Source organism: Lithobates pipiens, unplaced genomic scaffold (assembly GCF_037356315.1).
Source record: "Lithobates pipiens isolate NorthernLeopardFrog02 unplaced genomic scaffold, aLitPip1_a1.2 Scaffold_22, whole genome shotgun sequence".
NCBI lineage: Eukaryota > Metazoa > Chordata > Amphibia > Anura > Ranidae > Lithobates > Lithobates pipiens.
Window position 1 is genome coordinate 307,784,654 of NW_027507784.1, and position 15,415 is coordinate 307,800,068.

Consider the following 15,415-nt stretch of genomic DNA (forward strand, 5'->3'; position numbering starts at 1 on the left):
GCAGCTTTCGCTGGGGTCAGACATTGAAGAAGAGGGGCCTGGAGCACTGGTAGAGGGACCGCAGAAGAAGAGGATTGGGGCTGCTATGTGCAAAACCATTGCACAGAGCACGTAAGTATAGGCATGTTTTATATTCTTATAAAAAAATTAATGGAAAAAAAGCTCTATATCCACTTTAATGTCTTCCTCTCTGGGGAGAAGTCCGTATGCAGGAGGACCCCATATCCTGAACAATTTGGTGTTTTGTTTTGCACCCACCCCTTTCACTGAATCAATCTGACCGACAACACAGCTACAGAACATATACAGACCATTTCTACTGAATTATGAATGCTCTGCTTTTTATTCCTGATTTAGACTTGCTGAGGAGGAAGAGTGACCGCCTGTAGCTAAATTCATTATTGAAATCTGTGTATGTGGATTGTTTCAGCTGCCAAAAGGGCAGTTCTGTTCAGCCAGTCTTGCATACCATTTCACATGCTGCTAGGCAGTTGTGTGACACCACTTTCTTTATTCCACCTAAGAAACGCAGCAATGACCCCCCCCCCCCCCCTCCCTGGTCCAGCCTGCTAATTGACAGTGAAGGAGCCACATCCTTTTCATGTCTTTTTCTGGGCTCTTCCTCCTGTAAGCTTGTTTATAGTGTTAGACTGCAGCAGTGACCATCCTTTCTCTCAGTGCAGGAAATTACACAGAGCTAAAATATATGGACATATTCAAAGTATACTTATTCATGCTATATTTTAAACCATATATGAATATTATGTTTTTTTTATTTTATTAAAAAATATTGTTTAATAAGAAAGTGTAAGTAGTAGACCAGTACTTATAACAATCAATCCATTTCGTACTGGTCTGATTTCATTAAAGTGTATTTATAGCCAAAACGTGGATAGAGTAGGGTAGGGCAATGTGAAAATATAGCTGAAAAAACAGCAGCTAATAGACTCCGCGCCACTTATGCAAATGAAAAAGAAAATTAACTAATGATCAGTGAATCAAATAAACTAAGTGAAACACTAATAGCTGCTCCCTAAAAAACAAGAGAAAAAACTTGTCGTGCTGAAAATAAAATAATGATAGGGGCGCTGGAAAAATATAAATGTCAATTACAAATGTGAAAATTAATAATCATAAAACACCCCAAGTGATGTACAACCTATCACCATAAATTGTAAAAAACAAATGGTTATAAAAAAAAAATGGATGATATAAACAATAGTAAATAAAGTCCAATTGGATACTAGAACCCAAAAAAAAAAAAAAATATATATATATATATAGATAGATAGATAGATCCAAAGTCCAAAACAGTGATTCATTCAGTGAAAAACTCCTATGGATTTAGAAGGAGTTTTTCACTGAATGAATCACTGTTTTGGACTTTGGATCTATATATATATATATTTTTTTTTTTTTTGGTTCTAGTATCCAATTGGGGACTTTATTTACTATTGTTTATATCATCCATTTTTTTTTTTTTATAACTATTTGTTTTTTACAATTTATGGTGATAGGTTGTACATCACTTGGGGTGTTTTATGATTATTAATTTTCACATTTGTAATTTTACATTTATTTTATTTTCAGGGTAGGGGAATGGTTAAAACCTTTATTTTCTGCTGTCTGTGTACCATAGGCGAAATTTCCCTTCACTTCCTGTCCCAGAGATGCAACAGGAAGTTAAAGGTAATCTCCCAAAAGCAAGGAGGATTGCCCTCTTAGACAGTTGTGCCCGAAACGGGTGTCCCCATTGGGAGATTTCCCCTCACATCTTGTTCTGGGGCAACTATAAAACTTGGGGACTCCCCTCATTTCTTTATCAGTGACAGTGGTCACTAGTAAAATTTAAAGTAGTGAATCTCTCCAATGGGGGCACAGATATCTATAAAAACTTGATAAAGGGTCTAACCCTTCCGCACTCCATCCAAAACGAAAAAAAAATATTTTACCTAGAGATATATATATAATATGTACAGTATATATATATATATATATATATATATATATATATATATATATATATATATATATATATATATATATATATATATATATATATAGTGAATTGTGATTAGTCGCTGTGAGTTTCTGCACTGCAGTACTGGTTATTACCGGGCTACAGGACTGCAAGCAAAGTCTAGATCTGCAGCAGGGTCATGTAATGACACGGCATCAGGTTAATCAATTAATTACCCTTTTCTGCTTTTTAGGGATGGTGACAAAAAGCAGTGAGGCGTTTAGCACTGAGATGTATCAATATGACAACGTCATGTTCCATCAAGGGAGAAAATGTCAGACGTGTCTCCTGATGAAGCCAGCCAGATCAAAGCACTGTGGTGAGAACCTTTTTATCTGGAGAACAAAGAATTTAAAGAGAAAAAAAAAAAGCAGGCAAGGTGATAGCAGCCAGTCACTCATGTCAGCGAGAGACCAGCAACACTGATATTTGCACTATACGAGTACCAATAGATATCAAAAGGGAGCCAAGACTTCAATAAGGCACTTCCTATTGCTGAGTTGTTTTGCCATCCTCTTCCATGTACCTGTTAAATAACTGACCCAGAACAAATATGTGCATATTAGGTGTCCTGACAGTTCCCTGCCTGCATGCTTGTTCCAGGATGGTGACATGCTAAGCTGTCAACAATATAATACACACCAAAATGGAAAAACAAAAACAAATGGCATAGGGTCCCCCCCAAAATCCATGCCAGACCCTTATCCAAGAAGGCAAGCCCAGCAGATCAGGAAATGGAAAGGACGAGTGAGAGCCCCCTTCCTCCTGAACCATACCAGGCTACATGCCCTCAAAATGGAGGAGGGGGGGGGGGGTTTGCTTTGGGGCAGGGAGTTGATGGATACAAGAGCCTCTTTCCCACAACCTTGGCCGGTGGTTTTGTGGGTGTGTGAACGGGGGGACTTATTCCGAATCCAGACCCTGACCCCCTCCCCGTGTGAGTATGGGGTGCCCCCCCTGTGCTGTGGGGGGGCGGTGCTACATGTGACATTGCCGGGTGGACCTGTCCCTTATCTATTTAAGAACTTAAGAACGGAGCCTTTTTTTCTTCTTCTTTTTTGTTTGGGTCGGTGGTGCGGCAGTTGTCGTGATTGACAATGGATCTACACCGGGGGACATTATGTGTGTGTGTGTGTGTGTGTGTGTGTTGTGTGTGTGTGTTTTTTTATTTTTTATTTATTTATTTTTTTTTTTTCTTCTTATTGCCAGCAATTATTATTTTTACATTCTGCTGTCAGCGGAGAAGCCCGCTAACAGCTGATGACTTATCAGTTGGTAAGGATGCGGCGGCCGGCTTCCCGACCTGCTCCTTAAAGCGGGAGTCCGCCGGGACTCCGGGTTTTTTTTTTTTTTTTTAAAGCCAGCAGCTACAAATACTGCAGCTGCTGACTTTTAAAATAGTGACACTTACCTGTCCAGCGCGCCCGCGATGTCGGCACCCGAAGCCGATCTCTCGATCGTCTCTCGGGTGCTGCCGCCGCCATCTTGGGTATGGGAATCAGGAAGTGGAGCCTTTCGGCTTCATTTCCTGGTTCCCTACTGCGCATGCGCGAGTCGCGCTGCGCAATAAGGATAGACCCGCTGCCTATGGGATCTGTGTGTTTCCCAGCAGGCAGCGGGGCACTTGCGGAAAGGGGCGTAATCTACGCCCCTTTCCGCAGAGAGCTATCCCGGAAGTGGGTGCAGATACCTGTACTGTACAGGTACCTGCACCCCCCTCCCCCCTGAAAGGTACCAATTGTGGCGCCGGAGGGGGGGAGGGTTCCGATGAGCGGAAGGTCCACTTTAGGGTGGACCTCCGCTTTAAGAACCAATTTATACACAGTCTGATAACGAGAAAAAAAAAAAGAAGCAAAACACATGTTTAAAAGTGCACTGGAAAACGTGCCTGAAAACCCCATCAACCACATAGGTGTACTAACTGCATAGGTCTACTAACTGCTAGGTCCATGCTAGATCGCCATGATCCTTATGGCACTTTATAGCATATGGAGTCAAGGAGAAGACCCATTTTGTGCTATTTCATTGGGGTGCTGTGGACTCTTAATAGTATATGGAGTTGGGTAAGCTTTTGAGTGATATTGAGTGAGCCACCCTGAATTGCCTGTAGAACTTCCTCCCATTGTTCATCCTTAAAGGGGCCTTCATCAGAAATCCAATGGGCCGCTACTCTGAGGGGGGGGGGGGGGGCATTATTGACTAAGAATTTAGTAGGGAACATTAATTAACCTGCAGCAGAGAACTCTGAATGTGCAAATGTGAGGTGCTGTGATTTTGTGCAGGTAGCAATTAGAACTGCCAGCAAGAATCTGCTGATTCTCACCAGCAGCCTCCATGCCCATGTGCAGCCAGGTGAATGTGGCCTCAAGCATTCTGAAAGCAAAATACAGTCCCAAAAACATCCGGTATACTGAAAACCCTGGGGGTACTGAAGTTTTACTGATGTATTCACAAATAATTCACACATTTTATATGCAGTACCTTACTGGTCATTTAAACCAAACCTGTGGGTATGAAAAAAAAAAATGCTGCTGGCACTCCATTAACCATATGCCTGCACCACATCAGCTCTGATTTCCTGTGGAGCCCCTTGGAAGTCCTGAAAACTAGGATACACCAATATGCAAATAGCAGTCGGCTTCTGTGGTCACTGGCCCTGGCTTCCCAGACTCCCTATTGGTTAATAAGGTTGTCTTCTACAGAGCCACCAGTCAGGTATAGGCGGGGCAGCTGGTGAGGACATATTGGTCTTTCCGCATCAGCGTTCCCTGGACTATGGTGATCTACAGCAGTGGTCATCAACCCTGTCCTCAGGGCCCACTAACAGGCCAGGTTTTCAAGATAACTGAACTACATCACAGGTGATAACATTTGCTGCTCAGTGATTGCAGTATTCTAGTCTGCATCTCCCCCAAGGTAATATATAAAACCTGGCCTGTTAGTGGGCCCTGAGGACCAGGTTGATGACCACTGCTCTACAGGAAAGCAGAAATTACATACAGACACCTGGATTTGCCTTCTATGCAAGTAAGTGTCAGCTTCATATATTTATTATACCCACAGGTATACTTTATTATAAACCTTTCCCAACAGTATGGTGGCCGCCACCTTCTGAAAAAATTTCCACATTTTTCTTGATGTTACAGCTTTATTCCAAAATGCATTAAATTCATCATTTTCCCCAAAATTCTACAAACCATACCCCATAATGACAATGTGAAAGCAGTTTGCTGGAAATCTTTGCAAGTTTATTAAAAATAAATGTAAAAAAAAAACCCATGTACATCTTTGCAAATTTATTAAAAATAAAAATCCCATGTACATAAGTATTCACAGCCTTTGCTCAATACCTTGTTGAAGCACCTTTGGCACCAATTACAGCCTCACATCTTTTTGAATATGATGCTACAAGCTTGGCACACCTATTTTTGGGCAGTTTCTCCCATTCTTCTTTCTCTCAAGCTCCATCAGGTTGGATGGGGAGTGTCAGTGCAGAGCCATCTTCAGATCTCTCCAGAGATGTTCCATGGGATTCAAGCCTGGGCTCTGGCTGGGCCACTCAAGGAGATGCAGAGGTTTCCCATAGCCATAACTTTGTTATCTTGGCTGTGAGTTTAGGGTCCTTGTCCTGTTGGAAGGTGAACCTTTGCCCCAGCCTGAGGTCCAGAGTGCTCTGGTCTGGAACAGGTTTTCATCAAGGATGTCTCTGTACATTGCTGCATTCATCTTTCCCTCTATCCTAACCAGTCTCCCAGTTCCTGCCCCTGAAAAACATCCCCACAGCATGATGCTGCTGCTGGTGATGAGTGGTGCCTGGTTTCCTCCAGACGTGACGCTTGCTATTCAGGAAGAAGAGTTCAATCTTTGTTTCATTAGGCCAGAGAATTTTGTTTCTCATGGTCTGAGAGTCCTTTATGCCGTGTACACACGACCAAACATTTTTCGACAGCAAAGGTCCGATGGAACAAATCCGCTGGACAATTTGATCGTGTGTGGGCTTCATCTGACCTTTGCTGTCGAAAAATCTGATGACTTTAGATTTAGAACATGTTTCAAATCTTTCAGACGGACCCGAGTCCGGTTGAAAAATCCGCTCGTCTGTATGCTAGTCTGGATGAAAACTGATGCTAGGGCAGCTATTGGCTACTAGCTATGAACTTCCTTATTTTAGTCCGGTCGTACGTCATCACATTCGAATCCGTCTGACTTTGATGTGATTGTGTGTGGCCAAGTCTGTTCATTTGGAAAATCTGTCGGAACTCTGCTGAAAAGTCCATTGGGAAGACCATCAGACCTAGTCTGCCGGAAAGTCCAGTCGCGTGTACACGGCATTAGGTGCCTTTCGGTAAACTCCAGGAGGGCTGTCATGCCTTCCGTCTGACCACTCTACCATTATAGACCTGATTGGTGGAGTGCTGCAGAGATAGTTGTTGTTCTTCTGGAATGTTCTCCTCTCTCCACAGAGAAATGCTGGAGCTCTGTCAGAGGGACCATCGGGTTCTTGGTCACCTACCTGACAAAAGCCCTTCTCCCTCGATCCCTCAGTTTGGCCGGGTGGCCCACTCCAGGAAGAGTCCTGGTGGTTCCAAACTTTTTCCATTTATGGATACCGGAGGCCACTAATTGGGCCCTTTAATGCTGCAGAATTTTTCTGTACCCTTCCCCAGATCTGTTACAATCCTGTCTCGGAGGTTTACAGACAATATCTTGGACTTCATAGCTTGGGTTGTGCTCTTATATGCACTGTTAACTGTTGGCCCTTTTTATATAGACAGGTGTGTGCCATTCCAAATCATATCCATGAATTTACCACAGGTGGACTCCAATCAAGTTGTAGAAAAATCTCAAAGATGATCAGTGGAAACAGGAGGCACCTGAGCTCAATTTTGAGTTTATACCAAAAGCGGTGAATGCTTATGTACATTTTATTTATTTATCTTTAATACATTTTCAAAGACTTCAAACAAACTTCTTTCACATTCTTATTATGGGGTATTGTTTTTAGAATTGTGAGGAAAATAATGAATTTAATCCATTTTGGAATAAGGCTGTAACATAACAAAATGTGAAAAAAAAAGTGAAACTCTTGCACTGTAGCTAGACCATTAGCATGACAGCCAGGCAAATTCGACTTACCGAATAATACCTCAGCAATAGCAACCCTACATGTATTTCTGTAAGGTTTTGGATGTCAAGAAAGTATGGTAATCCAGTGCTCTGTATGGATTCCTACATGTGTTCTCAAGATTCTACTTGCAGTGGCTCCTCCTGGTAAAAATGTGATATTGCAACTCAATGATGAAACAGATTCTCTCTTACAACCACCAAGTTGGAGTCAACTCAATAAAGTAATGTAACCAACCACACTGTTATTTATAAGGAGTGTTTGTATACCTGATGGGAAGAATAACCTTCTCTCTCTGTACTGGTGACCATTGTCAATATGATAGGAAGTGATGATGAAACCCAAAAATGTTAGTTTTCACTGTAACAGGAATAGTGGGGAAATATTACAATACAGACATCAGACCAGTGACAGCTACAGTATCTAAGAATATTTTTCTTCACGTTGAGATTTCATTATACTTTTTTGTTGTGTCTTCTATAAAGGAAATGAAGGCAAACTTCCCTGAAAGAACGCAGCAAAAAAGAGGGGGTTTTTAACTATTTTCTTTGATATAAATAGTAAAAAAAATGCTTTAACCTCCTTTTTTTTCTATGATCTTTTTTAGGTAAACTGATCTATTAGCTGATGATCTCTTTAGCTCCTAACTCCTTTTTTTTTTTTTTTTTTTTTTTTTATTGACGGATTTGTTTTGACAGTTGCATTGCTGTGTACTCTAAAGCCCCGTACACGCAGGTCGGATATCAGGCAGTATCAGCTGTTTCGATAGAAATCGGGCGAAATTTGGGCTGTGTGTACTGCAGCTGGTCCAACAGCAGCCGGCCGTTCCTGTCGAAGGGTCATGACCGAAGAAGGTCTGCCGATCAGCGATGTCCGGAGTGTTCTACCGGGGGGCATCCTCCTGTAAGATTACAATAGAACAGCAGGGGTGATCACTGTGCTAACATCGGATTGTTAGTACATCCGCTCTGACCTGAGGTGTCAGTTGTTTTTTGTCCAGCCCGCCGGGTTGAACGCAAAAAAAAAAAACTATCTGTGTGTACTAGGCTTTAGTTGGTGTGTAAGAAGCCCTGAATATCACATATGGTAATCTTCTTATAGGTGTATGCAACATCTGCGTGCAGCGATTTGATCATCACTGTGTGTGGGTAAACAACTGCATCGGAGCCCAGAATATAAGATACTTCTTCCTCTACCTCGTCAGTCTGTCTTTCACAGCTCTGTCAATGGCTGGAGTCATTGCAGGATTCCTCCTACAGGTGGTACTGTTGTCACATATGATGCATGCAGCCTATAAGGACATGGAAGGCTATGAAGAGTTGGTTGGCATTGTTTTCATCATTCAGGTAGGTTGCATGAGTTATAAATGGCATAAAAAAATCTTAAGGCTGCAAAGTTAGTCCAGTCAAAAATGTTTTGTTTTGGGGAAGTTGGTACTAGAAATTTATTTATTAAAGAGCACAAAACAATGCAGATAAAGTACTGCCAAGACAGCATCACACAAACATCAAGCCTTTTCAAATAGACACATTTTATTTTAATTTTCGTTTCATTTGTGGTTGTTTTTTTGTTTTGTTTTTTGGTTTTAAGTTTTTCAGGTCATTCATTATGATCGAAAATTTGTAATTTCAAAAATAAGAAAGAGAGAAAATTTAGAACGAAAATTCGAAAGAATAAATAACTATCAAATTATAGGTATTAGAATTTCCTTTCAAATTTGGCTGTAAGTGAACGTATTCACTAACGCATTCATTTATCCGGAATGGAGTGGAACTAGTTATTATTAATAATAATAATAAACTTTTTATTATTAATGCATTACTTTCCATTTGTTTAGATACAAATTATCCAAAATACTGAATGCCGTATCTAACTGGAACGTAATGCATTAATAAATAGTAAAAAAAAGTTTTTATTATTAATAATAAGTTCTGTTCCGGATAAATTCATATTCATTACGTTCACATACAGGCAAGTTTGAAAGGAAATTCTAATGCCTATAATTTAATAGTTATTTTTCGGAATTTCAAATTTACGAATATTCAGAAAAATTTGTTAAACAGGTTTTAGTTAATTCTGATATTTCAGAATAAACTAATTTTGTCCAAATTTGTTTCAAAAAAATTATTTGAAAGGAATTGCTCATGTCTATTTGCAAATAACACTACATGTGTCATTAAATAAGCACAGTAATAGAAACGTATTATACCTCATCCACATCAAGGTCAGAACCATTACCACCCTGATATAAAAATTCAGGGGTGTATCTCCCACCTTTCTGGCTTCTGCTGTAAAGCATACATTTACATTCATTAGTCAGAATGATCCAGCCTAGCCAATGAGTACTCTGTCCATCACCAGTTCCAACAGACTCAAGCCTGGGGTATCAAGCCATGGACCCCATAAGTTGTCAAATTTACGGGGCAGGCCCCTATGTTAATAGATATACTTCTCTAATAGAAGGTTTCCCCCACACAGTGTACCCATTCTTTGTGAGAAGAAGGGTTAGTAGACTTCCAGTATCTGAGTGTCACTCTCCGATCTTGAAAAAGAGCTCTCTCGTGGGAGCCAGCAATTGCAAGTCATCTAAATTGCCCAAGAGGCACGGTTTGGGGTCAAGTGGTATGGAGGTCAGAAACAGTGTTTATAGTGTTCAACACGCCCACCCAATAGAGATGCAATTTGGGGCATCTCCAAGTTAAGCGAATAAATTCCCCATGGTCCTTTGAACACTTGCCACAGATGGGGAAGTCTAGAATACCCATTGCATGTTATCTGGCTGGGGTTAAATGCTAACTTTGTCATACATCTGGAATGAGTATGAAGCCAGTGAAACTTGCGTATACTTGATTCACTTCAGTGAATCATTAGGTAGAAGTATTGGGATTAGGATGGCAGCCAATGAGCCTGCACCTTTACCAACCAATGAGCAATGGCAATACAGATATTTATTTTCTCACAGGTACTCTTTAAAGCCCAACTCCAAAATTGTATTTTTTTAAACAATCTATTGCCAATTTTTTAAATAAAAAAGCTTTGCTACAGTACTCCCCATCGCTTTCTCCCTCCTGCCATCTCACTGCTCTGTGGTCCAGTACTGCTCCTGTTCTGGTTTGAATGACACCAAAGTCACTCCACTTCCTGTGCACTTCGGGCGTCAAGAACACGCCCCCTGTGGTTACCTCATCACACTGCTTGGACTTGCAGGAGAATGCTGCAGAGAAAGATGCCTTGTAATTACATGTACCATTCTCTGCAATGTTCAGGGCCACCCACCAGTGGTGGACAATAGTGGAAGAAGAGGACCCTGTGTGTCATGTGATTGGTCAGACGACACATAGAAAGATCATTATATTGGGAGATTGCAAGATTGAAATTGGAGTTTCAGTGAAGTGTGTTTGTGCACCCTAATCCTCCACATCAGAATTGATTGCCTTTGTGAGATTTGCTGTTGTGTTTGTTTCCCCAGCACCTCTTTCTGACTTTCCCGCGGATTGTCTTCACCCTGGGATTCCTGCTCATCCTCACTCTGATACTAGGCGGCTACACATGCTTTGTGTGTTACCTCTGCATCACCAACCAGACCACCAACGAGTGGTACAAGTCCCGAGGGCTCAACTGCTCTTCAGCATCTGCTAGGACTTACTCCAGAGGCATTATGGGTAACCTGAAAGAAGTTTTCCAGCCTTTTACCAGTCATAAAAAGAAGAGATGAGACTGTCCTGGAATGCCTGCATTGTTCAAAGGGCACCTGTCACAGACTCTATGTAGGATGCTTGCTATGAACCAGCACAAGATGAGTGCCAATGACAGTTCTAGTTCCTAGTGAATGGACGGGCTGAAGTACCTGGCCTTCACACAACATGGCTGCAACAGCTGGGGAAATGGGACATCGGAGGGAGCATATTAACCTTCCTAAGTTTCCTTTAATGCATTGTAGCACTGAGAGCTTATGCATTAAATGCCCACAGTGCAACATTTGGTGGAGCTCATAATAAAAAAAAAAATTAGGACAAAAATGTTTATAGACAACTATCAATGGTACTAACCCCACCTTACCTGATTATGAGCATGTATAATTCAACATGTGGTCAGACTTTTACATATAATATGGAGTTGATTTACCAAAGCTGGAGAGTGCAAAATCTGGTGCAGTTCTGCAATCAGCATCCAGCTTTTATTGTCAACGCAATTGAAGAAGCTGATTGTCTACCATGCACAGCTGCACCAGTTTCTTGCACTAGTTTTAATAAATCCGTCTCTGTGACCAGAAGAATGTGGACACTCTTCCGGAATATTGAGTTCAGGTGTTTCCGGTGAAGGATATTTGTAATGCTACAGCATATTCGGTTTACAGAGCTTTAAACACTTCCCGCCTGCACTGTGGATAAAAATTTGGCTAAAGCAGGCTTACTTTGCTGGGAGGGTGTCGCATGACGTCTTCTCCTGATCGTACTGCCTGGGTGGCACGCTCTGTGATCGCTGAGTGCTTCGGAATCAGCTGATCACAGATCCAGGTAAAGGGCTAATCAGAGCAGCCCTTTACCATGTGATCAGCTGTGTCCAGTGACAGCTGATCATGATGTAAACACAAGCCGGTTATCTACATTTCTTTCCTCACACTGACAGCGTGAGGAGGGGAGAAGAGAGCCGATAACTGGCTTGTGTTAAAGGGACATCTGCACTGATTATCGGTGCAGTCCCAACAGTGACCACCAGTGCTGCCAATCTGTGCCTACATATCGGGGTCACCTATCAGTTCAGCCCCATCAGTGCATATCAGTGAAGGTGAAAAAAAATTACCTGTTTGCAAAATGATATTTCATTTTTTTTATTTTTGCTAAGCAAAAAAAAAAAAAAACTGGTGATTTACTGTAAATATCACAAAAAGAAAGCTCAGTTTTTGTTATGAAAAAAAAAGTATAAAAATGTCATGGGTACAGTGTTGCATGACCGCGCAATTGTCATACGAAGTGTGACAGCCCTGAAAGCAGAAAATTGGCCTGGGCAGGAAGGGGGTAAAAAGTCCCTGAAAGGCACTCCAGTTAAAGATAAAAGAAGTAAAAAAAAAAAAACACAATGCATGGTTTCTAAGAATAAATGCAATCAATGTCTGTAACTTGTAAGTCCATTATTACTATTATAGATCAATTACCTGCTGACCTTGCCATTTCCTCATTTAGTCAGTCAATTCTGGTGTCAAGCTGACAATACTATCAGCTATTCCATCTGAGAGTCCCTCAGCGCCTAGAATCTCTTTATGCATAAGATATGCATAGATAGGACATGTTGGACACTCTATGGCACACATGTTGTAATTCTGGAAGAATCTTCTGTGCACCCAGCTTTAACATCAGCGCCTGGTGTAGTCCATACCCGCGCTGCCCACAGTGGATGGAATGTTGGCAGGCTGTTGATTCAATTGTCATGAAAATGAACGACAACACTGATAAAGCACTGTTCCAGCAGGTTGAATGGAGAAAATGGACCAGTCAGGACAGAGCCGCTGTACTAACTATCCAATGTTAGTACAGTGATCTCCCCTGCTGAGCTATTGTGTACTGACGGGGATGGTTTTCCAGTATGCTTGTCTGACAGAAGTCAAGCTGGCTGCTATACACACGGGCCGAATGTCGGACAGTTTTTTATTGAACCAACTGATGTTGCCCGCCGTTTGGCCCATGCATACCAGGCTTTAGCCTTTCCATAACAAATTCAGCTCTGGAAGATTTTACCCCCATCGTGGCCAGGCCATTTTGTTGCTATTCAGTACTGCGCTACTTTAACTGATGATTGGGCAGTAAAGCAACACTGTACCCAAATTAAATTTATACAATTTTTTTCACATAAATGGAGCTTTCTTTTGGTGGTATTTGGTCACCACTGGGTTTTTTTTTCACCGGAAACACCTGAACTCAATATTCCGAAGGGTGTCCACATTCTTCTGGTCACAGAGACGGATTTATAAACTAAAGACTGCCAATTTTGAAAAAAAAATTTTTTTACTTTCTGCTATAAAAAAAAACAAATTTCATAAATTTTTACCAAAATGTATTCTGCAACATGTTTTTAATAAAAAAAAAAAATCCCAATAGGCGTATATGTATTGGTTTGCGTGAAAATTATAGTGCATACAAACTATGGTGTTATATACTGTATTTTATGGGTTTTTTTTCTATATACTACCAATGGTGGCGATCAACGACTTATAATGGGACTGTAATAGTGCAGTAGGCAATCTGACACTAACTGACGCTGGAGGGAACTGACTAACTGCCACTGACATCACCAGTGACACTAATACAGTGATCAGTGCTAATACTATACACTGCCACTGTACTGGCTGGGAAGGGGTTATCTAGGGTGATCAAGGGGTTAAATATGTGTAAAGTGTGCTGCTTTTAAGAGATCTCTTAGTTTCTCATCCTAGCTTTGCAGGGATGAGAAACTCACAGATTGCTTCCTCTGTACAGAGCTCTGTGTTTACCAACACGGCGCACTGGGCTGTGATCGTACATAGCAGATCAGCAGTGATGTGCCTGTCAGAAACCCAGAAGTAGGCAGCGACATATGGGTACGTCTCTTTACCTACAGCGGCCGCTTTCCTGCAGGACATTGTGAGCCGTCGGTTGCTACAGTGGGGCAAAAAAGTATTTAGTCAGCCACCAATTGTGCAAGTTCTCTCACTTAAAAAGATGAGAGAGGCCTGTAATTGTCATCATAGGTATACCTCAACTATGAGAGACAAAATGTGGAAACAAATCCAGACAATCACATTGTCTTTTTTTTTTTTTTTTTTTTTTTTTTTTTAAAGAATTTATTTGCAAATTATGGTGGAAAATAAGTATTTGGTCAATATCAAAAGTTCATCTCAATACTTTGTTATATATCCTTTGGCAATGACAGAGGTCAAACATGTTCTGTAAGTCTACACAAGGTTGTCACACACTGTTGCTGGTATGTTGGCCTCCATGTCCTCCATGCAGATCTCCTCTAGAGCAGCGATGTTCTGGGCAACACGGACTTTCAACTCCCTCCAAAGGTTTTCTATGGGGTTGAGATCTGGAGACTGGCTAGGCCACTCCAGGGCCTTGAAATGCTTCTTGCGAAGCTACTCCTTTGTTGCCCGGGTGGTGTGTTTGGGATCATTGTCGTCATGCTGAAAGACCCAGCCACGTTTCATCTTCAATGCCCTTGCTGATGGGAGGAGGTTTGCACTCAATCTCACAATACAATGGCCCCAGTCATTCTTTCATGTACACCGATCAGTCGTCCTGTTCCCTTTGCAGAGAAACAGCCCCAAAGCATGATGTTGCCACCCCCATGCTTCACAGTAGGTACGGTGTTCTTTGTTTGCAACTCTGCATTCTCTCTCCTCTAAACACGACGAGTTGTGTTTCTACCAAACAGTTCTACTTTGGTTTCATCTGACCATACGACATTCTCCCAATCCTCTTCTGGATCATCCAAATGCTCTCTAGCAAACCTCAGACGGGCCCGGACATGTACTGGCTTAAGCAGGGGGACACGTCTGGCACTACAGCATCTGAGTCCCTGGCGGCTTAGTGTATTACTGATGGTAGCCTTGATTACGTTGGTCCCAGCTCTCTGCGGGTCATTCACTAGGTCCCCCTGTGGGATTCTGGGATTTTTGCTCACCATTCTTGTGATCATTTTGACCCCACGGGGTGAGATCTTGCATGGAGCCCCAGATCGAGGGATATTATCAGTGGTCTTGTATGTCTTCCATTTTCTAATTATTGCTCCCACAGTTGTGTTCTTTACACGAAGCTGCTTGCCTATTGCAGATTCAGTCTTCCCAGCTTGTTGAAGGTCTACAATTTTTTATTTTTTTTGGTGTCCTTCAACATCTCTTTGGTCTTCGCCATAGTGGAGTTTGGAGTGTGACTGTTTGAGGTTGTGGACGGGTGTCTTTTATACTGATAACAAGTTCAAACATGTGCCATTAATACAGGTAATGAGTGGAGGAGAGAGGAGCGTCTTAAAGAAGAAAATACAGATCTGTGAGAGCCAGAAATCTTGCTTGTTTGTAGGTGACCAAATACTTATTTTCCACCATAATTTGCAAATAAATTCTTTCAAAAATCAGACAATGTGATTGTCTGGATTTGTTTACACATTTTGTCTCTCATAGTTGAGGTATACCTATGATCACAATTACAGCCCTCTCTCATCTTTTTATGTGAGAGAACTTGCACAATTGGTGGCTGACTAAATACTTTTTTGCCCCACTGTAAGTGGTTAACACA

General features: G+C 41.6%; 1 protein-coding gene across 1 annotated transcript in view; it reads left to right on the top strand.

Moving 5' to 3' along the window:
• Nucleotides 1-13,286, top strand: part of ZDHHC4 (zDHHC palmitoyltransferase 4) — a gene marked incomplete in the record, with an annotated part of 16,159 nt that extends 2,873 nt beyond the window's left edge. The window contains 3 exon segments of the mRNA XM_077449344.1: nucleotides 2,218-2,339; nucleotides 8,247-8,491; nucleotides 10,615-13,286. Of these exon segments, the coding sequence (XP_077305470.1) occupies nucleotides 2,218-2,339; nucleotides 8,247-8,491; nucleotides 10,615-10,860 (613 nt within the window).
• Nucleotides 13,287-15,415: the final 2,129 nt, after the last annotated feature.